Source organism: Brassica napus, chromosome A4 (genome assembly GCF_020379485.1).
Source record: "Brassica napus cultivar Da-Ae chromosome A4, Da-Ae, whole genome shotgun sequence".
Lineage (NCBI taxonomy): Eukaryota > Viridiplantae > Streptophyta > Magnoliopsida > Brassicales > Brassicaceae > Brassica > Brassica napus.
This window is the reverse complement of record NC_063437.1, coordinates 20,388,137-20,412,137: the sequence shown is the minus strand read 5'-3', so window position 1 is coordinate 20,412,137 and position 24,001 is coordinate 20,388,137. Positions and strand designations below refer to the sequence as shown.

Genomic DNA, 24,001 nt, shown 5'->3' with positions numbered 1-24,001 from the left:
CCGCGGTAAAAAAACAGATTACCGACCCCACGTGAATTCAACTTTAACGGCGTTAATAAGAAGTGACAGGCAGCTAACTTAACGGTGCAATTAAAACGTAATTAATTTGTGACAACGTGAACTTGTCGTAAGATTATTTTTTTTTTATCAAATATACTATCAGTTAATTTGACTCAGTGAAGAGTGAATCAGTCCATTGACTCTGTACACGAATTTCGAGAATATTCAGTGCACTAAAATGAAAAAATTTTACTTTCTAAAATACTCGAGAACATGCGCACACATACACTATACGAGTAATTAAGTACTAATTAAAGAATAATTTTTTAAAAAGATTACGTTTGCTTTATTTGCAAATGTTATGAGCTGGCGAAGAAAATGCAATAACTAACCCCAGCTGTAATTCGCATCTGACGGCTGAGATTACTTCCCTTATGAAGAAAAAGTAATTAAAAAAAGAAAAGAAGATATTAGGAGAGTAACGAAACGGCACAAGGTGGAACCCGCGTCGTGCCGTTGAGGAAGAAGAAGAAGAAGAGGAAGATCATTTAGCTGGAAGCTTGCTGGATCATCCGGCGAGTAAAACTCTACTCAGAGAACACAATCGGAGATACGGATTCGAGTTCTCTCCGGTCAATTTTTTCAGTCTCCGATTTGAGCTTTGATTCGAGGTAATTTGATCAATCTGGGCTGTTTAATCGTTGATTTACTCTGGATTAGATGATTATTCGTAGTGGATTGTGGATTGTTTGATAGATTAGAAGAGTAGTAATGTGATTCTTCAGTTTCAGGCGAACGATTGAGTTTTGAAGGAGTACCTTCTTGACCGAGGAAGCTCTAGGGCTTTGTTCGGTGGATCAAGAGGGGGAGGAGAGGAGATACTTTTGATTTAGTTGGGGTCGGAGAAGAAGAATGAGTGCAGTGTCGGGGGTGATCTCGAGGCAAGTTTTGCCTGTGTGTGGTAGCCTTTGCATTCTCTGCCCTGCGTTTCGTGCTAGGTCTAGGCAGCCTGTGAAGAGGTACAAGAAGCTCATTTCTGATATCTTCCCTCGCAATCAGGTTTGGTCATTTACACACTCTTCTTCTATTAGACTTGTTGTTTGCTAGTTCTATAGTTACTTGCTTTGACTTACATTGCCATGCTCATAGATTGTTAAATTAGGCGCTCTTTGTGGGTGTAAGTAACATTTTCTATTATCAAATCGTGACTAGTTCTGCAATCTGTGTTTCTATTTTTTATCATGTGTTGCGTGAATTTGGCTTCTTTTTTTTTTAATCTTGCATGCTTCTCTCTTTTCTTTGTTGAACTGATTTTCATTTCTCTTTGAGTCACTAGAATAGGAAACGGGAGGTTACCTCTTGGTTATCTTGGTGGGTTTGGTTTACTAACTTCTCACTGCTTACCATTTCTGACAGGAGGAAGGCCCAAATGACCGGAAGATTGGAAAGCTATGTGAGTATGCTGCAAAGAATGCCGTGCGTATGCCAAAGGTACAATTTTTTCCAACGCCAAGTCTAAGCACATTTACATATGTGAAAAAAAATTTGTTAGTAACTTTAGTATGGATATTAGCAACTCCTACTTATGGTTTTGGTCAGTTTATAGTTTTAAGTCAGATTACTCATTAAAGTGTTGTAGTCATATCGCTTGTCTCCTAAATTGTACTTTTCTGTTGTTTAATATACGCTTTTTCAGATATCAGAATCTCTCGAACAAAGATGTTACAAGGAATTGAGGAATGAGAATTTTCAGTCGGCGAAGATAGTCATGTGCATATACAGAAAGCTTCTGGTCACTTGTAAGGAGCAAATGTGAGGTCATCCTTCTTTAGTTTTCTTTACAAAACACCTCATATTTTATCTTGTGTCCAAGATCTTCTGTGGTTTAACATATGAACTCAAGAAGCTTGCTTGAAAACTGTAAACTATCACGACAGCAGGAGTATTTAGACATGTTTAGATAACTTGATTAATTGTCATTGTTTTTTTTTTTCAGGCCTCTTTATTCTAGTGGTTTTCTAAGGACAGTGCAAGCTCTTTTGGATCAAACTCGACAAGATGAAATGCAAATAGTTGGATGCCAGTCTCTTTTCGAATTTGTAAATAACCAGGTCAGCTTACATGCTTGATAGAATTCTCTTGTAGCCACATGTCAGGGTGCTGTTTAATATAGTGATGGCCTTAAGAAATAATGATATAGCATGACTGATTGATGCTATCAAATTTTTCAGAAGGACGGCAGTTCCCTATTTAACTTAGAAGGCTTTCTTCCGAAGCTGTGCCAATTAGCACAGGAAGGTGGGGATGATGACAGGTCGCGGAGCTTGCGTGCAGCAGGACTTCAAGCCCTTTCAGCAATGGTAATTCGGTTATGGTGTTATGTCTCTTTAGATTCTCTTCTTATAAATTGCAAGTTTACAAGTATCTTCTAATGCATTCTGGTCTTTATCTATTTCTAGATTTGGCTGATGGGTGAATACTCTCATATTCCCAGCGACTTCGACAATGTAAGTAGATCCCAGGGCCAGGCACTAGTTTCTTTTGTTTTTGACAAATATTTTTGGGTTTCCAGGTCCTATATATCTGATCTGCTTTCCTGCTTCGAACTTAGTTGATTTCTTGTATCTAACGAAGGAAAACTTGTTGGTTTTGCTTTCCAAATTCCTTGGCCGAAGGTTAAAATGCAATAATAATCTAGCAGTTAAGTTTGGCCAACTGTTAATTTATGTAGAATTGGGGAGTTGGATCATTGGTAGAATTTTCTATTTGGCAAATTTTAGATAGCACAAGTTAATATCTGTTAACTGATCAATTTACTTGCATGGCAGGTTGTCTCAGGAGTCATCGAAAATTATGGACACCCCAAAAAATTAACAAATCCTTCTGATAGTGGCAGAAAATGGGTGGATGAAGTCTTGAAAAATGAAGGTCATGTAGCTCATGCAGATTACCATATAAATGTTCCTTCTTGGAGAACGGTTGTGAATGACAAGGGTGAACTAAATGTCAAAATGTAAGCTCTTCTCTCGTCAGTTCTTTTTACGTATGCTGTTTATGATTCTTTCCCTCTCTTCAATGTATTTTTCTTTTTTTCAGGGAAGATTCCTTGGACCCTAGCTTTTGGTCCAAGGTTTGCCTACACAACATGGCCAAGCTAGGTGAAGAAGCCACAACCATGAGACGTATTCTCGAGTCTTTGTTCCGTTACTTTGACGAAGGATATCTATGGTCAACCGAAAATTCGATTGCATTCCCAGTTTTAAGAGATCTACAATTTTTAATGGAAATATCTGGTATTACGCTCTCAGTATTTTGTCATTTATCCCTTCTCGCATGATCAGTGTTTTGAAATAGTTCTGCCATCTTGCAGGGCAAAGAACACACTTTCTACTGTCCATGCTAATTAAACACCTTGATCATAAAAGTGTGCTTAAGCAGCCAAGCATGCAGCTTAATATATTAGAGGTTACCACCTCCCTTGCTGAAAATGCGAAAGTTGAACACTCCGCAGCAATAGTCAGCGCAATAAGTGATATCATGAGGCACCTGAGAAAATGCATGCATTCTTCTCTAGATGAAGCAAATATGGGACCTGAAGTAGCAAACAGTAACAGAATGGTCAGCGTAGCTCTCGATAAGTGCCTCGTCCAACTGACCAAAAAGGTATATAATTATAGAGTGAATATTGTATCTTCTTCTCTCTCTTCAATATATACTGAGGCTGATCTATCGATTTTGTAAGGTCGGAGATGCTGGCCCAATTCTGGATGCTATGGCAATGATGTTGGAGAATATCTCAGCTGTGACAGATGTGGCAAGATCCACAATTGCTGCTGTTTTTCGATCTGCTCAAATTATAGCCTCTGTACCAAATCTGTCATATCAAAACAAGGCAACCTCTCAGTAACATCTATTTTTTCTTTTCCTCTTGTCATTGATAGATTAGATAAGTTCTGTTGAAATTGAGCTTTTATTACATTTTTTGTTGCAGGCTTTTCCAGAGGCCTTATTCCATCAGTTACTTCAAGCTATGGTCCATCCAGATCATAAAACACGGATTGGCGCCCACCGTATATTTTCTGTAGTGCTGGTACCAACCTCAGTCTGCCCACGTCCTTCCTCAACCGCTACTGACCTTCAAAAAGGAATGGGTCTTCCTCGTTCACTTTCAAGGACTGCGTCTGTCTTTTCCTCTTCAGCAGCCCTTTTCGAGAAGCTTAGGAAGGATAAATTCTCGTCAATTCTAACTTCTGATCAGAGCCAAAACGAATTGCCTGAGGAAGAACCTGGAAACAATAGGGGGACAATCCTTGACAAATTGGAAGCTTCATACAGTCAAGCATATAGCTCTTGGAATCAACCAGTGACCTCAGTAGCAGATAACTCTGTGGCTCATCTAAACTCTGATCTGGTACATTCTTCCAGCTTCTAATCTACAGCACCTACAATAGTAAAATATAACTTGAAAGGGGTCGATTTTTAAATGTTTAGGATTCATTCAATCTGCGATAGGCTGCATTTAAACCTGTTGCAACTGTTACGTCTTGATTTATGCTTATATTTCTTACTTCTTAGGTAGACCTTGGATCACTCACTCTTTAATTTGTTTTCTTATATGCTCCCCAGGATGCTGTTTATATAAGGTTAAGTAGTCACCAGATAGGTCTTTTGCTATCATCAATCTGGGCGCAGTCCATATCTCCTGCAAATACACCAGATAATTATGAGGCGATTGCTAACACCTACAGTCTTGTATTGTTGTTCTCTCGTGTTAAGGTAAAATACTATTTCAGATCAATAATTGCTACCTCTGCATTTGAGTGTTTCTTAAAGATCTGTGAGCAAAGTGTGATTAGATCTCTGTGAATTATTTTCTGACAACTTTTTGTTAAACATATCACAAAACTCTTATTTTCAGAATTCAAGTCACGACGCTCTGATTCGGAGTTTCCAAATGGCACTTTCCTTGCGAGATATTTCTTTAATAGAAGGAGGTGAGCTTCTACATGTTTTTGATCCTTTATCCACATTAAAGGAAAAGAACAAGTTCTTGGTTTCTTGGATCTACTAGATATATGCTGAAGTAAATATCCGTGTTAGGAGGAAGTGCTGTGTTTGAACATCTTTTTAAAAGCTATTGTGTTACTTTGAACCTCTGCTTCAGATCCTTTGGGATTTTAGTAAATTATTCCTAATGTTTTCAGGACCACTTCCTCCATCACGACGAAGGTCACTCTTCACTCTAGCTGCATCGATGGTTCTGTTTTCCGCAAAGGCATTCAATCTTTTTCCTCTGGCTGATTCCACAAAAGTAGCACTTCAGGGACCAATGGTACGTTGATCATTGTGATGAAAGTGTTGCCACACCTTCAATGTTTATTTCTCTATATTCTTATGGTCCTAATATCTATGGCATGAGAGAGAGAAATTATTTTCCACTTTGCTTTAACTTTCTCTTCTACTTGATTCAGATTGATCCATTCTTGAGCTTGGTTGAAGATCACAAGTTGAAGGCTGTAAATCCAGATCAACTGCCGAAAGTTGCGTATGGATGCCAAGAAGATGATGCTTCAGCTATAAATACTCTTTCAAACATATCAATCTCCACTGAGCACAGCAGAGGAACCCTCGTCTATGAAATTGTCAAAAGCTTAGAAGATATGTGCAATGTAAGCCGATTTTCCATCACTATCTCCCCCACTAAACTGCTGGTAAATCACTTAGTAACCAAAGTAAACTGTTTTTCAGTCTGAAATGGACAAAATGCGGGAGCAGCTGCTCACTGAGTTCATGCCGGATGATGCATGTCCACTCGGAACCCGCTTTGTAGAAGAAACCCAGAAATCTTTTCAGACTGACTTCGGAGATGTTAAACCCCAAAAGGTACTTACTAGCTCTTCTGCTTCACATACCACTTGAGATGAACATTGTGTTGAACCTTGGTTAGTATCTTCAGGATGCAGCACTCTTCTCTCATGAGGATCAAGACTTTGTAGATGTCACTGAAACCGTTACAACGAATAATCCTGTAACAGTTGCTGAACTCCCAGACCTCCTGAGCGTCAATCAAATTCTAGAATCTGTAAGTTCGAGAAATTAGATTACAAAGTCATCACCTCAATACTAACTTTAGTTTTTTTTGTTTTGTTGAAAGGTCGTAGAGACAACACGTCAAGTGGGTAGAATCTCCTTCCACACTGCAGCTGACGCTTCATACAAAGAAATGACGCTTCATTGCGAGAATCTATTAATGGGAAAACAACAAAAGATCTCGAGTCTTTTGAATTCTCAGCTACGACATGAGAGCTCTGTTAACAGCTCTCCACGACAGCATGATGAAGAGAACAAGATCGCAACGTTCCATCCTATGATCAATTCCGCATTTGACACCGAGGTATACGTCTTTATGGTCTTGAAACTAATCCAAGCCAACTCTCCAATCATCATTTTTGTACTGACGATTACTAAAAAACTTGTTTAGGTTGAAGTCCCTCTACTGGGGAAGGACTTTGACATGAAATCGCCAAGAACACCATTGAGAATGAAGTCGCCAAGAACACCAACCAGAACTATTCAGACACATTGCTATTCAGAACTCCAAGATAACACAGAAGCATATAAACTACCAGCCTCGAGCCCTTACGACAACTTCCTTAAAGCTGCTGGGTGTTAATCATATGGGAAGAACCAAACCATGAGTCGCTTTGGTTTCTAAGTCTCTTGAGTCACATTTTTTAGTTTCTTCATACAGAGAACATGGTCTCGTAGAGGTTCTCTGTTCCTTTTTCACTTAATTCTTTATCCAATTTATTTGTTTCTTCCTGGTGTGATGTGTATAAAGTACAAAGAGGCCATCTGGTTTTCAGATGGTGTTGTAATTTTAAGATTATTTGATTCTACAAGAAAGACTTTGTTGAAAGGTTTGAGCATTATGTACACTGAACTCTTCTACGATCAAATTTCTAATTTTGTGCAATTAGATAAGCAAATAAAGATTGCAGTTCAACATAAGACTATTTAATACCCATAAGAGAAGCTAACAAATAGGAAATGTAACAAAGGGAACTATGCATCGTTATATTCACTCTCTCATTTGCTTTGCTTTGCTTAACTCTCTCATTTGCTTTGCTTAACCTCTTGAAGCATCTCAACTACTTTCTTCATCTTTGGCCTTTTTGCAGGTGTGATGTCTGTGCAAAGCAATGCAACTTTCAGAGCTGCAAGCATCTCTCTCCTCCAAGCAAAGGAAACAGTGCTAAGCTTAGCATCAAGTATCTGCTCCGGTGTCTCTCCTCTCCCTGAAGCTCCATGGACCCATTTCACCAAATCTACTCCTTCACCAAACTCTTCCTCAACCGGCGCTCTTGAGGTCAGAATCTCAAGCAACACCACTCCGAAGCTGTATACATTCCCCGGTGCAGTCACTTGCATTGTGTATGCATACTCTGAGGACAAAAAAAACAAGAAAATATGTTGGATATTATGAAGTTATTGGTAACAAAAGCTAAAGACTATTATATATACCTGGAGGAATGTAGCCAAAGGAACCAGCAACTGAGCTAATACTTGCAGTGCCTCTGGACGGATCCAAAAGCTTCGATATTTCGATTTCCCCAAGCACTGGTTTGTAACCAGAGTCCAGCAATACATTGCTAGAGGAAACATCAAGGTGAATAATGGCGACATGGTGGAGAAACGCTAACCCTTCTGCTACTCCAACGGCTATGGACAGTCTCATCGGCCAGTCAGGTTGGTACTCTGACTTCTTAGCAGACTCATGAATTAGCTGAGCTAAGTTACCGTTAGGTAAATGCTGATGCAACAAGAGAGCAACGTCTTCGTATATAACAAACCCAATCGGTGTAACCAAATGGTCATGACAAAGCTTGCTGAGTCTCTCAAGTTCTCTGATCATTTTGTTTTGATGCTGAGTTATAGCTCTGTCCATAGACTTGAGCTTCTTCACCGAGACAACCATCCCTGAAGGCATAACGGCTTTATAAACCGAACTGAAAGTTCCTGTGCTGAGTTTGTTTGTCTCCTTCATAGTTGCTTTCACAACTGCATCAAGATCAATCCCTTGTTTAAGATTCTCAAGGAAAACATTTCCAGCTAGAATCTCCGGTTGCTCATCCTCGACGTTTTCTTCAACGTCGACGTTTTTCGCAGCTGCTTTCTCTTGTTTCTCCCTCATCATGAAGAGAAGAACCACCACGGAGACTGATACAAAGACGGCAACACCTGAACCAATCACTGCAAGCACAATCCTGTAGGAGACTCTGTGATTGTACCTCAAATGCTCATAAGAATATCCACAGGAAGAGCTCAACGGCGATCCACAAAGCTCTTTGTTCCCCGAGAAGCTCGAGTTCGGAGACTTTTGAAAGGGGACAAAGACTGGAACTGGTCCGCTCAAGAGGTTGTTTGAGAAATTAACCTCAAACAAACTCATCATACCTTTTAGCTGTTGCGGTATGGAGCCTGTGAGCATATTGTTAGAGACATCCAAAGACACGAGCTTGTCCAGCCTTCCTAACTCTGAAGGCAATGGTCCATGAAGATGGTTGAAACTCAAGTTAAGCGCTATCTGCAGACTCCTCATCCGACCAATCTCTGGAGGAATGGTTCCAGTCAAGTAGTTTCGACCCAGCTGAAGCTCAAGGAGCTTCACACAGTTTCCAATCTCATGTGGGATGTCTCCTCTAATAGAATTCTGATCAAGGAGCAGATACTGAAGCCTCGGCATGCTGCAAAGCTCCTTGGGAATGGTGCCGTTGAGTCTGTTGTTACTCAAATCAAGCTTGTTGAGGTTTCCTAACCCAAGAAACGTTTTAGGGACTTCACCAAAGAGACTGTTACCAGAGAGAATCAGCTCTTGAAGACTCATGAGCTTACCAAGCTCTGCTGGGATGGCTCCAGCGAAGCCATTAGCTGCTAGATTCAGCAGAGTGAGGTTAGAACACTTTGAGAACTCTCCAACAATCTCACCTGAGAGACTGTTATTGTCTGCTTCAAAGTAAGTAAGTCCACTAACGTTACCGATGGTCCTCGGAATGGCTCCCACAAGCTCGTTGTTCCCAATTCTAACGCTGGAGAGGCCGCTGCAGATTCCCACCTCTTCAGGTATCTCACCGGTGAATCTATTCTGCGTCAAGACCAAAACTTGAAGCTTCCCTTTCTCAAAAACCCCCTTTGGAATCTTCCCTTCAAGCTTGTTTGAGTGAAGATTCAACAGCTCCAGCTCAGAAACCAAACCTAACCCTTTAGGTATCTCACCAACCAACTCATTCTCATAAGCTGTAAACACTCTTAGATTACTCAGATTCCCTATCCATTGAGGTATGGTACCGTTTAAACCGTTTCCAGAGATTTGAAACTCCTCTAACCTCTCTAACACCATAAGCTCATCAGGTATCTCTCCCACAAGCAAGTTATTAGAGACGTTGAGTGATCTAAGACCTCTAAGGCTACCAAACTCAACTGGGATCCCACCAGCAAAACGGTTTAGAGACAAATCAAGAAACTCAAGCTCAGACAAGTCGCCAAAGGAAGCAGGGACTGGTCCGTTGAAGCTGTTACCGGAGAGATCTAGATGCTTTAAGCTTCTGAGGTCAGAGATTAGAGTGGCGTTACCTTTGAGATGAAGCCCTGAGAGGTCAAGCATTTCAACGAACGAGTTGTTGGCACCACCGCACTTGAGCCTAACCCAGTTACAATAGTCTGTGCCGTTGCTACTCCATCCTGGAACACTAAGCTCTCTGTGGATAGCTAACAATGCGGCTTCATCGCTTAGCTGAGCTTCGCCAAGATTAGATTTTGATAAGAACCCAGCAATCAGAAGAGCTGACAAGAACCAGAACGCCATTTTTTAGAATTGAAATCAATCACACACAAGAGTGTTGTTCAAAGTTTTGATCTTTTCGCCATTAAAGCTTTGGTTTTTGAGTCAAAGGAACTGTTTTTAGCTGTTTTCGGACAAAACCCATGTCAGATTTGTAAGAAAAAGAAGTGCTTTTGAGTGTGGTTTGGAGACAAGACAGAGAGAGCAAAGCCCATGTTTTTAGGGAGATGAGAGAAAGGAAACATCCATCAGAGAGCGAAGACTGATCATAGAGTTAAGAGAAAACAAAATGCATTTCATGTTTTTTTTATAATTATCACGAAAATTATGATTGCAGAACCAAACAAAGATCCTCACTTCAGAGACAGAGAGAGAGAAGAGAGAGAATCCACCAAAGCAAACGCACTTGGGAAGGAGGGAATATATTTTCTTATTTATCTATGTTTAATTATTTAATATTTAGTATTAGATTAATTTCTTTTGATATAAAGTTTTTATTTTTTTTTTCACGAGACAGTGCAAGTGATGACTGATGAATGAATGGATGAAAGCGCATAAATATATCTGACACAATTTTTTACTTTTTGAGATAAAGAATTTTTCAAAAAGATTAAAGAAAAAAATGTACTGTGTACGTTTTGATAATTCTTTTCTTCTGACGTTTTTCTGAACCATTCTGTCACAATGTTCAATACCACAACAGTAAAAGATTTTTTTTTCTAATTTATAATCTTTTTGATTGCCTTCTTTCAGATATATTTTTATTATCCCAATGTATAGCAAATGAAGATTTTCCCCCAAATTTTATTTTAAATCCAAATGTGGAAATGGTTTTTACGTCGTATCCACAACATAAAAACTTGTTATAAAAAATGTATAGCACGACATAATGCCTTTTATGACGTAAAATCAAACAGAAAATAGATAGTTATTTTGAACAAGGAAATTGGTTTTACAAAACCTATACTTTATATTCATTACACTTAAACAGAAAATCTCCAGTTTATAATATTTCTCCTATTCGTATTTCGTAGATAGTATTTATAGGCTATGTTTTCTATTCTTTTGTTTTTGAACATCTACGCTCGACATGCAGCAAACGCTTTTGCCACTGGGAATCTACTTTCCTGTCATGTTTTGCTGATTACTTTAACCACTATCGATGTTTGAAGTTACCAACTTTGTTGACATTCATGAATATAATACTACTATAGATTAATATGAATGGATATGATTGGTTTTCCGAATTTATAAAAATTAGTAATAATTTTGTGAGTTGCTCTATGTAATAAACGATTTGTCAAAACATGGTACAAGACATGTTTTCCCAAATATCCGGCCCGAACATCGATATTAAAGTCTTTTGAATAGTATTAATGGTTATATTATCTTGTAAGAATGAAACCAATGTTCCATGATAATATAGTTATGTCAAGTGAAAAAATAAGATCGAAAAATATGCTACAACATTTTTTGGAGGTTTCGAATATTCATTTAAACAGAGACACATATATGTATGAAGTTTGGATTTATGATTTATATATTTATTAAAAGTTTGGGATATGTTGAAATTTGATTCTGAATCTATGTCATACTCAAATTTGGAATATGATTCATTTAACCGGTTTGGTGGTTGTTTTGATCGTGTTAGTTGAGTGTTGTTGTGGAAGAATGTCTTCAGCATCTTTTTTTTTTGTAACTGGTCTTCAGCATATCTTCACCGCACTAATATATATATTACAATTTCTCTAAGTCAAATGCTAAAAGAAAAAAACAAAGAGAAAATGTAGAATAGCTAGTAATGTCGACTCCCTGTACATGATAGGTTTAATTTCAGAATTGTATTGAAGATCAAACAAAAGATTGAGAACTCATATAATAGAACGAGAAAGAGTGTGTGGGGGTCACTCACGGGATGGGTACAAAAGGAAAGTGGCTCTTACGGTTAGGCAAAATTGTAGGACCCAACTTTGTCTACCTCGACCACCACCACTCACCCCCGTCCCATCGTTTATTATTTTATTTTGATTTCATAATGACAATAGGAAGTTTTGTTTTCTCAAATCTCTATAAGACTTTACTTAATTCCAAAACATATTCAATTATAAACCTTCCTTGGTTTAGTTTTGGTATGAATTTACACAACTCATGGCAACCAAAAAAATGTTGAACTCTTCTTTTGGATTTGGTCAATTTCTCTTAATATAAAACATTCTTCGAGGTCACTTATGAGAACAGTAGTTAGCAAAAAAAAAAGACGTTGATTTGATTACCAAAAAAATTGATTCTAGTTTAACTAATATTTCTCAATGTTGTGTCAGTCCGAGTTCGAGTGATCACTGGGATAAAATTAATATAACATGCTATGATTTCGGAATTATGAAGGATTACGGGTTTCGGTCCAAACCTCTTGATATTAAAAAAGTGTTTCTAAATGTTTTTAATGGTATAAAATAGTTTTGAATAAATTATGTCACTATTTTGTATATTCAAGTTTTTGTTTGGACTTTTTTTATTTCCTTCTTTTTCAATATTGTTTTACAATGTAAACTCAGTTTCTTATTTAACATTTGGTTTGCCTTTTGATGTTTTTTGTCAGTGTAATTGGGATTAAATCTTCCTTCATATTTCACTGAATTTCCCGTACATTTTATTATCTGATTAGTATTAATAGGTATCAGGCAAATCATAAGAAGAGCAGGAAGAAAAAGAGAAGACATAATGATGCAAACACCTCGTTGCTTTAAACTCGTGAAGATAAGCTATTCTTAAAAGTCAAATTAGTTGTTTCAAAGTTTCATCAGTTAACAACAAAATAAAATGTTAACCAATGATTACAGTGAGAACTAAGTCATTACCATATGAATGCTTTACCTATCAAACTAACTTTCTGCGTAATCATTTTTCAAACTGCAATTTATAACTTTGCTTTCGGATTCTTAAAACGAAGATTAAGGCGAGATTTATGCTCTCATCATTACGGATTTGTGGTATGTCGTACCAAAAACTTTATATTATAATTATTAATCACCAACTTTAGCTAACAAACTGTACGATTTAATTAATATTTTGCGAAACTGTGGTGATCACTTCTTTTTTTTTTCCCGTCAAAGTTTTTTTATATATTATAAAAAGGGCAGAGCCCATTACAAATTACAAAGACCAAAAACAAACCGGGCCACACAATACAACTCTTTCTTTACCCTTATTTTCTTTGTTCACATATAGTTAGTGTAACTTTATAATGTTTTTCCATATAATGTTAACGTTCATATTTGTGAAGGTTTACAGGATTATATATCAGTTAAAATGATGTACTCATGTACAGTATAAATTTTTTTGAGCAACAGTATAAATATGTAAGAAATATACTCTTTTCTCAAAAACGTATATAAGAAATACAAAAATGAAAGGAAATGTGAAAGGACATAACTCGGCTGTCCATCGTGTAGTGTACCAAATGGGACATGTGGAAGGTTGAAGCAAAGCTATCCCCACTTTTTGTTGTTTATTTTCTATCTTTTTATACAACTTTTTCTATTCCTTTTTTCATAAAGAAAGTGATTAGAAAAATGTCACACAAATATATCTTTGGCAGTAATGTTGATTGGGACTTTAGCTCTCGCTTTATCGGACACATATCATGACCTTTGGATCATGGTCTGTCCCTATTATTTTAAGCATTCATCGACATTTCTTTTGCTTTTCTTATATCAATTTTCAGTTTTCAGCATAATAATACAAAAAAAAAAACAAATTCTATTTCCAAACTAGAATCATGGCTCCTGGTTTGGGCCTAACTGAGCTGGACTATATATCATATGGGCCTGCTATGGAACTATTTCCAGTTCAAATGGGCTTTTGTGGTTACAAGAGCAGTCCCTAAAATACAAGGTTGTTTGTAGATAAATTATATGATTAGACTAACTAAAAACAGCAAACCTTTTTTTTCCTCTTAGTTGATCATTTCCTCCACGATGATGATTGAGTCGCTGGATGCAGTCATGCAGAAGGGAGACGTTTTTGAAGCTTATTGATCAATAAATCTTATGTTGTTTTTCCCTCCAATTCCAATCCAAGATGTAACTCATTAAATTTTCACCTACATAATTATAAGGTCAGTAGATACGCCGAACATCGTTTAAATTCGCGATGTTCAGTTTTGACTTTTGGTATTGGTTAATTTAGTTTAGATTTTTGAACGTTGAATATTTTTCAAAGGTGGATCGGTTTGGTATTTGCTTTAATGTTTGGGCGTAAATTAGTTTGACTTAGCGAGCAAATCATGGCGATGATTAATCAGCGGAGACCAGATGTGGACTTGTGGAGTTCCCTTTCATATGAACACACACATGGCACAATTAATTGTAAATCTCGTCCACTGTTTTCTTTGTTTAAACGTTAACATTCCTTATAGAATTTTAACGTGAAATCTTAATTAAACAAAACAAATTTACTACGTCGATTGCAGAAAAAGGAACCAAAAAGTTGACTATGCTAACGTATGATTCAATGGATTAACAGTTCATGGTGCATTTACAGATCTAATAGCTAAACCGACTTCAGCGTCATTTGATCGTAACATTTTTTCTTATTAAAATATACAATATTTTAGCTCCATCAATTGGATGCAGGACTCACTGATACATTGTATTTATGGCTTATGGTTTATGTTGCATGAAAGTATTTTGTGTCGGTTGGATTAAGTAATATTTTTTCTTTGAGAAAATGGTTAATTAATAGTTCGTGAATATAAAAAGGTAAGATCATTCAGGTTTGTCCAAGTAGTTGAAGTAATTAAGTGTTTTTTTTTCTTGTTTTCTTCCACTTTTGTTACTTCACAATGTTTCATTATTAAAGAGAACAAGAAAGCGCACAATTCATCTAACATGTTAAACGATTGAACCTTGTGTAGATGTTTTTTCTTTGATCACATCACTAATATTCAGCTTAAATATATATATCCGATGTGTAATAAATTCTTGTTTGGAAGGTTCGTCGCATATTTTTCAGCGTCATATTTCAGATCATGATGATATAATTCACATTTGAAAAGTTAGCAATACTCTTTTTTTTTTTTTTTAAGTTAGCAATATTCGATGTTGGAAACCCGATCGAGATAACATGACAGACAATGAGTCACACAATGCGGCTCGTAAGGTGCGGTCTTCAACGTGGCCCTAGTTTGTGTTCGCATCTCTTATATTATACGTCTGGTTAAAAGATGAAAATTATTATTCTATTTTTAAAATAAACAATTTTATTCTATACTTCCTAAAATGTACATGAAGCTTCATCATCTTTCTCCTATTTACTAATTTATTATGTGTTAGTGTTACCTAACCCTATATATAGGCTACACGGTCCTTCTTGATATAAGTGAGCTAATCAATAAGAGTGGTGATCTTAACTTAAAAATGTCTCTTTATCACTCTCTTTGCTTTCTCCTCCTCCTCTCTCTATGCCATGGCTCTCACAGTCACAACCGGGGTGTCCGACCACGTCGAACTCCTCATCTAGATGGTAAGAAAATCACATTTTTCATATTCACTAGCTATTACGATAAATCAAAACATTAGTTTGTAAATATGTCAATGGTTTCTACTTATATAGGGCTTCTCCCAAATGGCAACTTTGAGCACATCCCTCTCAAATCAAACATGAAGGGCCGACAAATAATCGGCACAAACTCTCTCCCTCACTGGCAAATCTCCGGCCATGTAGAGTTAGTCTCCGGCGGACCACAGCCCGGAGGATTCTATTTTCCGGTCCCACGTGGGGTCCACGCGGTTAGACTAGGAAGCTTAGCATCCATCTCTCAAGATGTGAGAGTAAAGCGAGGTTTGGTCTACTCTCTAACGTTCGGAGCCACGAGGAGTTGTGCTCAGGATGAGAACATCAAAGTCTCTGTGCCTGGTCAGGCCAATGAGCTTCCCATCCAGACGGTCTTTAGCTCCGACGGTGGCGACACTTATGCTTGGGCTTTTAGGGCAATGTCCGATGTGGTTAGAGTCACTTTCCATAACCCTGGTGTTCAAGAAGACCGTACGTGTGGACCCCTGGTAGATGTTGTCGCTATCAAAGAGATTCTTCCTCTCCAGTATAACCGAGGTAAAAATAATATATTAATACTTCAATGTGAGATGTTTTATAGAAAAATTGGTCTTAAAATATAAAATATTTTTATAGTTTACGATAATTTTAAATTTATTAAAAATTGATTCACCAATAATATTTTACTATATTAGTTATATGATTGGTTAATTCACATTAAATTTGTATTATTAATTTTAAGAGTAATTTTTTTAATTCATGTATTTTTAACCGAAGCATGCTATAATATAATACAGAGAGAGAGTTATTACTTATTAATCATTAGTTTTGAACAGTATGAAGTTTTGTTACTTTCTCTTTTGGTCCTTATTTCGGCTTGATGTTTCAACTTCACCCTGTAACTTTGTTTCTTTATCCTCACGTAAATAATCATAGGAAACTTGGTGAAAAACGGAGGGTTCGAGATTGGTCCACACATATTCACTAACTACTCTACCGGAATCTTGATTCCGGCAAAGATCCAAGACATCATCTCTCCACTTCCGGGATGGATCATCGAGTCCCTCAAGCCGGTGAAGTACATCGATGAACGTCATTACAAGGTTCCGTTTGGACTTGCAGCCGTCGAGCTCGTTGCCGGAAGAGAAAGTGCAATCGCTCAGATCATACGTACCGTCGCCGGAAAGGCATATATGCTCTCTTTCACGGTGGGAGACGCTCAAAACGGCTGCCACGGGTCGATGATGGTGGAGGCGTTTGCGGGAAAACAACCGTTCAAGCTTCCTTTCGTGTCAGAAGGTAAAGGAGCTTACAAAACAGGACATTTTAAGTTTGTTGCCGATTCAAACCGTACTAGGTTGACTTTTTACAGTGCGTTTTATCATACTAAGCTTCATGACTTCGGCCATCTTTGTGGACCTGTTCTTGATAGTGTTATTGTACTTCCGGCTCATTAATAATTTGAAGGGTCCTTCTTGATTATATTCATACTGAATGTTACAATAAAAAAACCGTTTTTTATTGAGTCACATGCACTTTTATACTTCTCCCTTACACGTTTAGTCACTTCTAACTATATAGGTACTTTGAAACCTGAAAAGTTACATTTCTGTTAGTGTCCATTTCGTTGGTAAATAACTATAAAAGAAATTAACTATAATCTGACCAATGAGAAAATCGTTTATCTTCGGTGAGAATAATTAATCCTGCCCATTGAAGATGAATAACGTAGTCAATTTCAAAGAGAATTGATGAGATTGATATTTTATGAGAATACTCACGATTTTCCTGGACATATGGATACGGGAGTGGAGTTTTTACCAAAGAAGTTTTGAGAGTAAACTTCGTGAGATGAGCGATGAGGAGTTGAAGGTGCGGTGGGTGAACCATTTAGTTAGATATCTGAATATCTCAAGCAATCTATCTTTCAATATGATTCTTAACAAGAATTATAAACTGATATGGGTTACTCTTCCTCAAGAGCAATCACATGAAGCTTAAAAAGCACAAGAACTTAAAAGAAGGAATCATGGTTAATTTCCTTATAAATTATTACTCCAGATAGATTTGTGATTTGTGGAGGAAGATAATGCTTCCCTAATCATATAGAAGTAACAGATTTTTGCTGAGTGATAAAACTTTAATATATACTATATATATATATGATCTACATATGTTTGTAGAATTCAGCAAACGAAATAACTTTTCTTGTGTCGATTAACAAATAAATAACTCGATTTATTAAAAAAAAAATAAAAATATATATATATATATAGGAATTTTCCTTTGTTTAAAAAAAGGGAAGAAAATAAATGTTAATAAAATTAGTATCCAAAAAATATAGGAATTTTCCTTTATTTAAGAGTAAATATCTATTTTGCTAATATAATCCGGTAAACTCGAACCGATCTTAACCGGGTATATAACGAAATGTTTCAATCCGTTTAATTCGAACTAACCCAACTTAACCGGGTATATAACCCTCTCTCCCTCTCTCTTAAGACACAAGGAAGATCAAACCTTTTTGGATCGATTTAAGTTTCAGAGATGACGGAGGAGAAGGCGAGTGTGTTGTGCAATTTCTGCTGCAGCAGCAGGTAAACCGGAAACGGTTCTGTTTTCTAGAGTTTCTCTGTTCAATTACGTATCTTTTGTACAGATACGGATGCAGCTCTGAGCAAAGTCTAGAGGAACAAGACAATGAAGCTGTGGTATGTATATATTATATAAGCACTTCTTCTTTTTCAACGATCATGCATTTGAATCTCTTCTTGTCTCTGCAGCGAGAGGTCCAGAGGTTACAGCTTTTGATCAGGAGGATGAATGGTAAAGACGACAGTGTGAGTTTCTCCGAGCTGCTATCCCTTCTAAGTCACTTAAAGGAGGTCCGGCTCATTGTGATTGACCAAAAGGTAACCTTGTTGTCTCTTTTTAGTCATTGATCATGTTTTGTAATCTTTGTTTTAATCTATTGCAGAAGAAGATTAAGCTCGAAGAAGATGAAAGGCTGCAAAAATTATCTACCTCCAGGTAAGAAACATGAGTTTTTAATAATGAGACACAAAAATAAATATTTTTTATTGGTTTATTGATTATGTATCACTTTTATTTTTTTTTGCTCATTGAACCAATTGTTTAATTAATATATACCAGCTCTAAAGAAGAAAGAGAGGAGAAACAAGATCATGAAGCACCACTGGTGCGTGCTTGTATATTGTTGTCAGCCTCTGGTCCCTATCTCTCTTTTCTTGCCTCTCACGTTTGTGTGTTCTTGCAGCTTAAGATGAAGAGAGAATTTGAGAGACGTAGCTCTGAACCCGTGCACAAGGAGTTGGAGAGATTGTGGGTTTTGAACGAGTAATGGACTGTTTTGCTCTGCAGAAGTCTCTTCCTTTTTTTTTAGTATTAATTTTGGTATTATTTTTTTTTTGTGGTGTTTCTTTAATCTTCTTCACAGGAGAATGAATGGCAGAGAGCTGGAGGGCATGACTTCCTCTGACCTGCTCCTACTTGACACTAAGATACTGCATGCATTGGTGGGTTTGAGGGACCAACAGCTGGGACCAAGAAGGCAACAGATTGCAAGGGAGCAGAAAGAGGTAAAACAATGATCAGATTGCTATCGTTTTCTGTAAGTAGATCCCCCTAAACCGCTTTTGTCTTACTCTCACATATTCTTTGTCTGTGTGTTTTGAAAGGAGCAAGATGGGCGGTGTTCATTGGACATTGTCAAGGATGAGAGCCATCGTGGTGACATTACCTCGCGGAAAAGATCAAAACCGGCGCTTGTTACCGTTTCCAGGAAGCTCAGAAGATTCCAAAACCGTCACAGGAGGACCATGCCGTGAATTCAAACCGGAGGCAATGTGATCATCTGCCTTGTTGCCCATTCTCTATGGAAGTTAATCTACTCTGTCTTGTCCCCTTGAGTCGAGAGGGTTTTATGAATCTCTATCTATTAATTAATGTTTCTAAACTTGTGTAATGTTTCTCTATTGAAAACGTGCTAATTTAGTCTGTCAAATTTATTCAGACCAGCTCTTTTTGTGTTAAAATCAATTCGAGTCGGTTTTTTAAAATTGCAGTTATTTTTACTTGTGTCATTTAAATCTGTTAGATATAAATTTGTATGGTTCGGATCAAAATTCTCTTCAAAACCTCAAAAATTTAACATAATAAAAGATTCACTAAAATATATCATACACAAAAATTTAAATGTAAATTGTGCCAATCGAATAAAATTTTAGTCAGCCAAATAATAAGTGGGAAAGTGAACTAACTTACTCCTTCAAGAGCCACAGTCTCTCAAACTCGCTCTGCATGGATTCAGAGCTACGTCTTTCGTATTCAACCAAAACCACCAGCTCTCTCCTCGTACTACCTTCACACTCATCATCTGCTTCTTTCTTCTGCAGCCTTTGCTCTTCTTCCAGCTCTGTCTTCTTCTGTTAAAGGAAAGAAAACAAGACAGGATTTTAGATATAGCTTCTCTTCTATGGTTGTTGTATTCTCTCTCTCACCTTGAGCTTCTTGACAATGAGCAAGACTTGTTTAAGGAGGGATTCAAGTAGTAGAAGCTCAGCGAAAGTCAGGCCGTCTAGATCTTTGCCAGTCATTCTCCTGGTCAAAAGCCGTAGTCGCTTGAGTTCGCTCTCAATCAACTTAGACACAAATAAAAACACATATGGTGAGTGAGAACAAAAGACATTGAGAGAGAGAGAGAGAGGGACTTGAACAATACCAGAGCTTCTTCTTGTTTTGTGTGTTCATATCTGGCAAGACCCAAGAATCAATTACTAAAACCACCAAGAAGAAGACCATATCTTCTTATAACTAACCAACCCATAAAATTAGAATGTTATATACCTCTTGCTGGATGATGATCCGCAGAAATCGCAGAGCATCCTCACCCTCGTCTTCTCCTTCTTCTTCTTCTTCTTCTTCTTCAATTCTCTTCTCTTCACCTTCATCTCTCTCCTCATTATCGGATCCAACCAAACCAAAGGTTTAATCTCTTTGCTTTTGAGATACAAACAGAGCGACTACCAATTGTTTCCCCCCCTTTTACAGACAGAACCAACCCTTGTTTCCCATAATTTTATTAACATTTATTTTCTCTTCTTCCTTTTTTTTTAAAAAAAACAGGAAAATTCCTTTTTTTTTAATTAAAAAACGAGTTATTTATTTATTTATTTATTGACACAACAACACAAAAAAAAAGAAGAAGATGATTTCGTTTGCTGAATTCCAAAAAACATACAGTACTATGAAATTCGTCAGCCAAAATTTTATTACTATGATCAGGGAATCATTATCCTTCCTCCACCAATCACAAATCTCTTTTGGATAATCCAGCTATTTATTTATTTATAAATGGACACAACAAAAAGTTATTTTGTTTGCTGAACCGAGAGAGATTCAACAAACATAGGTTACATAAAAAAAATATCACTCAGCCAAAAATATCATTAGGGAAGCATAATTATGATAAGCAAAACAGCCAACAATTAAGAGGAGGGAAGGTAAGTCGTTCGGACATGCGTGCGTAGACACAGAACAGAACAGGCTTATTCAGGACATGTTCTACAAATAATCAAATCAAAGTCTAGGACCGGCTCTGTATCTGGTTTACTACCACATATCCTCAATTCATAATATTGTCTCTCTTCATATCTTGCATAGCTAGAGACAAGTTGTTTCACATATGCTGCTCACTTGACATCTCTTTTTTTCATGTTTTATGGAGAAAAAGTTGAAACAAGTGTGTGACAATCGTCTGAACCACGAGTTTAGTATGTCAGTGGTGTTTGTGTTCTTTTTTTTTTCTAAGTATGGAATATAGAATCATTTTATTTCATGTAAAACATGCAAAAGTTATCATTATAGTATACAAGTTTGATCTTAAAACTTCTTCTGCACAAGGGTAACTTGATTGTCACCAAACTCTTTGTTTACAAGACTCATCTAGCTAGTTTGAATATTAACTAACTGAATCCTACAACCCAAACAGGGACAGAGTATATAACAGTTCCAATGGCAAAAGAAACTGCAATGGTGAAAGATGCATACGCATAGGCTCTCCATGGATAATCACTCTCTCTCATGGCATTGAACTCAGCCATAAAGGTTGAAACTGTGCTTAGACATCCCAACAGACCAAACTGAATGCTAGAAGCAACCGTGTTACATGTTGTCGTGTCCACCTGTTCCCCAAAAGAGAGATGCAAAGAATGTTATCTTCTGTGATCTGTCTGTTATAGAGAGAGAGAGAGAGAGAGAGTTCATACCGATTTCTTTAACGTGGCCAAAGCTGCCATGGCGGAAGCCGCAGCTGCATTTGCAATAACAGTTCCAAACGGGACCCACCTCAAGTACTGTCCATCTTTTCCCAGTCCACGTCCATTGAGCCGAGCAAGAAACCATCTGAGCCACACACCAGGCGCTGCAACTAAGCAACCTAACCATAACTGAGCCTCGCTTGTTCCTTTGTCAAACTCTTTCACAAGCTGAGTGGCACTCACAGCGAGTAAAGCCACAAGCAACACAACCATTAAGGTCATAGACACAAGATGCATCTTAAACGTGTTAACTTCAAGAAGACAAGAGGTTCTCTCCTTAGAAGAAGAAGAAGCTCTTCTGTCAAGAAGCCATCTGAAACCTTTGGCTGTTTCTACCCCAAGAATGATGGAGTATGACGCAAGAAACAATCCTGCAACCAAAAGATTATGCTGTTAGCACGTTTGTTCATCTAAATTAAGTGGTGAGTGTTCTACTTTTACCTAATAGGAAGCCAAGAACAGCGTATAGCCATTTGCCATCAGCACTAAGATCCAGCATCTTCTGGTTCCAACCACTGAACGTTGTGAGGCTTCCCAAGTAACCAGTCGACAATCCTATCGCTAAAAACTCAGAAACTCTGGTTATATCTGCTTTGAACACGACGCCGAACCAACCCATCAAGAATGATCCTACCATGTTGGAGGGAAGATCAAGGTACAAGATGCTCCCATCACTGGTTACTCGAGCAACACTTGGTCCAAACAGTTTCTGCAGCAAGTATCTCGTAATAGCTCCAAGAATCCCAAAAACAGCCAAATGAATCAGGCATGATATGTATTCCAAGGACTTTGGTAACACAGGCTCTTCCTTCTTACCCTATTCAAAACCAAATAGCTATCATAAATAAAAAAAACACTGAACAGAGAAACCAATACTAACAGTGTAACATGACTATTAAGAAGCAGGGCCGGTCCTAAGCATAGAAAAGTGAAACATTAGCCTATAGGCTATAGCCAACGAAGATAATTACATAAACATAAGCACCCAAATTAATTTAAAAAAAAAAAACAATTATTGAAATTTTTACTAAATCGTCTACAGCCTCCAGAATATAAAGAAGTAAGAAAGAAGTAGAGCCGGTCCTGGGCATAGCTTATATCCCTCAAAATTTCCGAAGAAAATTATATAAACATAAGCTCCCAAATTTATTTTTAAAAAATAATTATTGAAATTTTTACTAAATCGTCTATAGCTTCCGGAATATCAAGAAGTAAGAGACGGTTTTTTACCGGGTTGTTTGTCTCAGGTGACAAGAGTGACTTAGTTGGTAAAGGAGATGTTGTCATGTGCTCAGGCAAAGGTTTGATTACAGAAAGGTCATGTTCTTGACGAGAAGTATCATCACCTCCTTGTTCTATTAAATCCTCAGAAGAAAACAAACGGTTACTTCTACCACTACTATGCCTTCTCCGAAGTGAACGGTCCCCAATATCCCCAGCCTCTGAGACACTCTCACTATCATCCACATCATTGTTTACAAAAAGAGGCAAGCTACGTGATAAGCTCAAAGAAGAGGCTAGACTACTCTCCCGGCTAAAAGACCTGGTTCGATATGGTTCTTGATGGTCCATAACCTTTGTACTCAAGTTCCTAGAATCTCTTGATACTTATACGAACCAGATGATAAAGGTTATGAACCTGCACATACACACGTTAGGCCATTAGCCACACATAAAAAGAAAGTTCAAAAGAGAGACATTACAGGTCAAAAAGAGTGGCTCATTAGCGAAACAAGAACTATTGAAGAGAGATTTGTTGGCAAAGTTTTATGATTAATTTATACGTAAAGCAGGAAACTTTATTGGCTCAAGAACAGTTTAGAGATATGTCATCCACTATCAGGACAAACTCCAAAAAGACAAAATCTAAAACCTAACTTCAATCCCCTAAGAAACATAAAAGATTACTACTTTGCTTTATTGATTAAACAAATTAAGAATAGTGAAAAAAGCGAGAAGATTTAAATAATAATAATTAATACTTTTGATATAGATTGAGATCCTATTGAGAGATAAATTCAGCAGCTGAGATCGTCGAGTTCAAGAATCTGATCCCTGGCGGAGGAATCAGATCCGACCTGTGAGTCTCTCTGTTTTGTTTTGTTTTGTTTGAAGAAGATAACGAACAAAACAACCCAAGTATGATTGAAACGCTGCGTTTAGATCAATTTGTTTGTTCATATTAATGCAATAAAGTCCAGTCCACACATTCTTTTGTTTAAACATACATCATCCCAAAAAGCTTTTAATATTCCCCTTTTAATATGTG

General features: G+C 37.3%; 6 protein-coding genes across 11 annotated transcripts; 3 read left to right on the top strand and 3 right to left on the bottom strand.

The window, feature by feature from the left end:
* Positions 1-421: 421 nt before the first annotated feature.
* On the top strand, positions 422-6,919 carry LOC106447557 (protein SEMI-ROLLED LEAF 2-like). 4 transcript variants are annotated; one of them, XM_048778721.1, is made up of 20 exons: positions 422-671; positions 792-1,059; positions 1,417-1,491; positions 1,697-1,812; positions 1,997-2,111; positions 2,232-2,360; positions 2,460-2,507; positions 2,829-3,013; positions 3,097-3,293; positions 3,371-3,663; positions 3,743-3,892; positions 3,992-4,411; positions 4,627-4,776; positions 4,919-4,994; positions 5,205-5,332; positions 5,472-5,669; positions 5,749-5,883; positions 5,957-6,082; positions 6,155-6,394; positions 6,482-6,919. In XM_048778721.1, the coding sequence occupies exons 2-20, from the start codon at positions 913-915 to the stop codon at positions 6,671-6,673; spliced, it is 3,120 nt and encodes a 1,039-aa protein (XP_048634678.1). In that variant the 5' UTR covers positions 422-671; positions 792-912; the 3' UTR covers positions 6,674-6,919. The 4 variants fall into 4 exon arrangements, with proteins under 4 accessions (XP_048634678.1, XP_013744961.2, XP_013744962.2 ...); XM_013889507.3 differs by having other exon boundaries at positions 5,948-6,082; XM_013889508.3 differs by having other exon boundaries at positions 786-1,059.
* Positions 6,920-6,949: 30 nt separating this feature from the next.
* Positions 6,950-10,278, bottom strand: LOC106447558 (leucine-rich repeat receptor-like tyrosine-protein kinase PXC3). The gene is made up of 2 exons (XM_013889509.3): positions 7,525-10,278; positions 6,950-7,445 (listed from the first exon to the last, which is right to left on the bottom strand). Exons 1-2 carry the CDS (start codon positions 9,863-9,865, stop codon positions 7,117-7,119), a joined length of 2,670 nt encoding a protein of 889 aa, XP_013744963.2. The 5' UTR covers positions 9,866-10,278; the 3' UTR covers positions 6,950-7,116.
* Positions 10,279-15,203: 4,925 nt separating this feature from the next.
* Positions 15,204-16,882, top strand: LOC106450304. Its single transcript, XM_013891949.3, has 3 exons — positions 15,204-15,364; positions 15,455-15,952; positions 16,331-16,882. The coding sequence occupies exons 1-3, from the start codon at positions 15,259-15,261 to the stop codon at positions 16,849-16,851; spliced, it is 1,125 nt and encodes a 374-aa protein (XP_013747403.2). The 5' UTR covers positions 15,204-15,258; the 3' UTR covers positions 16,852-16,882.
* Positions 16,883-16,991: 109 nt separating this feature from the next.
* Positions 16,992-18,857, top strand: LOC106450302. The gene is made up of 6 exons (XM_013891948.3): positions 16,992-17,991; positions 18,054-18,105; positions 18,178-18,306; positions 18,372-18,424; positions 18,548-18,593; positions 18,672-18,857. Exons 1-6 carry the CDS (start codon positions 17,942-17,944, stop codon positions 18,753-18,755), a joined length of 414 nt encoding a protein of 137 aa, XP_013747402.2. The 5' UTR covers positions 16,992-17,941; the 3' UTR covers positions 18,756-18,857.
* A 714-nt stretch (positions 18,858-19,571) lies between these two features.
* LOC106450301 lies at positions 19,572-20,449 on the bottom strand. Of its 2 annotated transcripts, XM_048778719.1 has the most exons (5): positions 20,359-20,440; positions 20,261-20,328; positions 20,136-20,166; positions 19,915-20,055; positions 19,572-19,839 (listed from the first exon to the last, which is right to left on the bottom strand). In XM_048778719.1, the coding sequence occupies exons 1-5, from the start codon at positions 20,374-20,376 to the stop codon at positions 19,675-19,677; spliced, it is 423 nt and encodes a 140-aa protein (XP_048634676.1). In that variant the 5' UTR covers positions 20,377-20,440; the 3' UTR covers positions 19,572-19,674. The 2 variants fall into 2 exon arrangements, with proteins under 2 accessions (XP_048634676.1, XP_048634675.1); XM_048778718.1 differs by having other exon boundaries at positions 20,261-20,449.
* Positions 20,450-21,231: 782 nt separating this feature from the next.
* LOC106447556 (fluoride export protein 1) lies at positions 21,232-23,938 on the bottom strand. 2 transcript variants are annotated; one of them, XM_048778715.1, is made up of 6 exons: positions 23,759-23,938; positions 23,534-23,538; positions 22,963-23,373; positions 22,174-22,549; positions 21,682-22,103; positions 21,232-21,597 (listed from the first exon to the last, which is right to left on the bottom strand). In XM_048778715.1, exons 3-6 carry the CDS (start codon positions 23,302-23,304, stop codon positions 21,379-21,381), a joined length of 1,359 nt encoding a protein of 452 aa, XP_048634672.1. In that variant the 5' UTR covers positions 23,305-23,373; positions 23,534-23,538; positions 23,759-23,938; the 3' UTR covers positions 21,232-21,378. The 2 variants fall into 2 exon arrangements, with proteins under 2 accessions (XP_048634672.1, XP_048634671.1); XM_048778714.1 differs by lacking the exon at positions 23,534-23,538 and having other exon boundaries at positions 22,963-23,371; positions 23,715-23,931.
* Positions 23,939-24,001: the final 63 nt, after the last annotated feature.

Excerpts from the sequence above, each read along its gene's own strand:
- LOC106447557 (XM_013889507.3), top strand. The coding sequence starts at position 913 with ATGAGTGCAGTGTCGGGGGTGATCTCGAGGCAAGTTTTGCCTGTGTGT. Across the intron at positions 4,412-4,626 it reads CTCATCTAAACTCTGATCTG|GATGCTGTTTATATAAGGTT; the intron begins GTACATTCTTCC and ends TATGCTCCCCAG. Across the intron at positions 6,395-6,481 it reads ATTCCGCATTTGACACCGAG|GTTGAAGTCCCTCTACTGGG; the intron begins GTATACGTCTTT and ends AAACTTGTTTAG.
- LOC106447558 (XM_013889509.3), bottom strand. The coding sequence starts at position 9,865 with ATGGCGTTCTGGTTCTTGTCAGCTCTTCTGATTGCTGGGTTCTTATCA. Across the intron at positions 7,446-7,524 it reads CTTTGGCTACATTCCTCCAG|AGTATGCATACACAATGCAA; the intron begins GTATATATAATA and ends TTTTGTCCTCAG.
- LOC106450304 (XM_013891949.3), top strand. The coding sequence starts at position 15,259 with ATGTCTCTTTATCACTCTCTTTGCTTTCTCCTCCTCCTCTCTCTATGC. Across the intron at positions 15,365-15,454 it reads TCGAACTCCTCATCTAGATG|GGCTTCTCCCAAATGGCAAC; the intron begins GTAAGAAAATCA and ends CTACTTATATAG. Across the intron at positions 15,953-16,330 it reads TCCTCTCCAGTATAACCGAG|GAAACTTGGTGAAAAACGGA; the intron begins GTAAAAATAATA and ends AAATAATCATAG.
- LOC106450302 (XM_013891948.3), top strand. The coding sequence starts at position 17,942 with ATGACGGAGGAGAAGGCGAGTGTGTTGTGCAATTTCTGCTGCAGCAGC. Across the intron at positions 18,106-18,177 it reads AACAAGACAATGAAGCTGTG|CGAGAGGTCCAGAGGTTACA; the intron begins GTATGTATATAT and ends TTGTCTCTGCAG. Across the intron at positions 18,425-18,547 it reads CAAAAATTATCTACCTCCAG|CTCTAAAGAAGAAAGAGAGG; the intron begins GTAAGAAACATG and ends AATATATACCAG.
- LOC106450301 (XM_048778718.1), bottom strand. The coding sequence starts at position 20,376 with ATGAGGAGAGAGATGAAGGTGAAGAGAAGAGAATTGAAGAAGAAGAAG. Across the intron at positions 20,056-20,135 it reads CAAAACAAGAAGAAGCTCTG|TTGATTGAGAGCGAACTCAA; the intron begins GTATTGTTCAAG and ends TTTGTGTCTAAG. Across the intron at positions 19,840-19,914 it reads TCATTGTCAAGAAGCTCAAG|AAGAAGACAGAGCTGGAAGA; the intron begins GTGAGAGAGAGA and ends TTCCTTTAACAG.
- LOC106447556 (XM_048778715.1), bottom strand. The coding sequence starts at position 23,304 with ATGGACCATCAAGAACCATATCGAACCAGGTCTTTTAGCCGGGAGAGT. Across the intron at positions 22,104-22,173 it reads TGTTCTTGGCTTCCTATTAG|GATTGTTTCTTGCGTCATAC; the intron begins GTAAAAGTAGAA and ends TTTTGGTTGCAG. Across the intron at positions 21,598-21,681 it reads TGGCCACGTTAAAGAAATCG|GTGGACACGACAACATGTAA; the intron begins GTATGAACTCTC and ends TTTGGGGAACAG.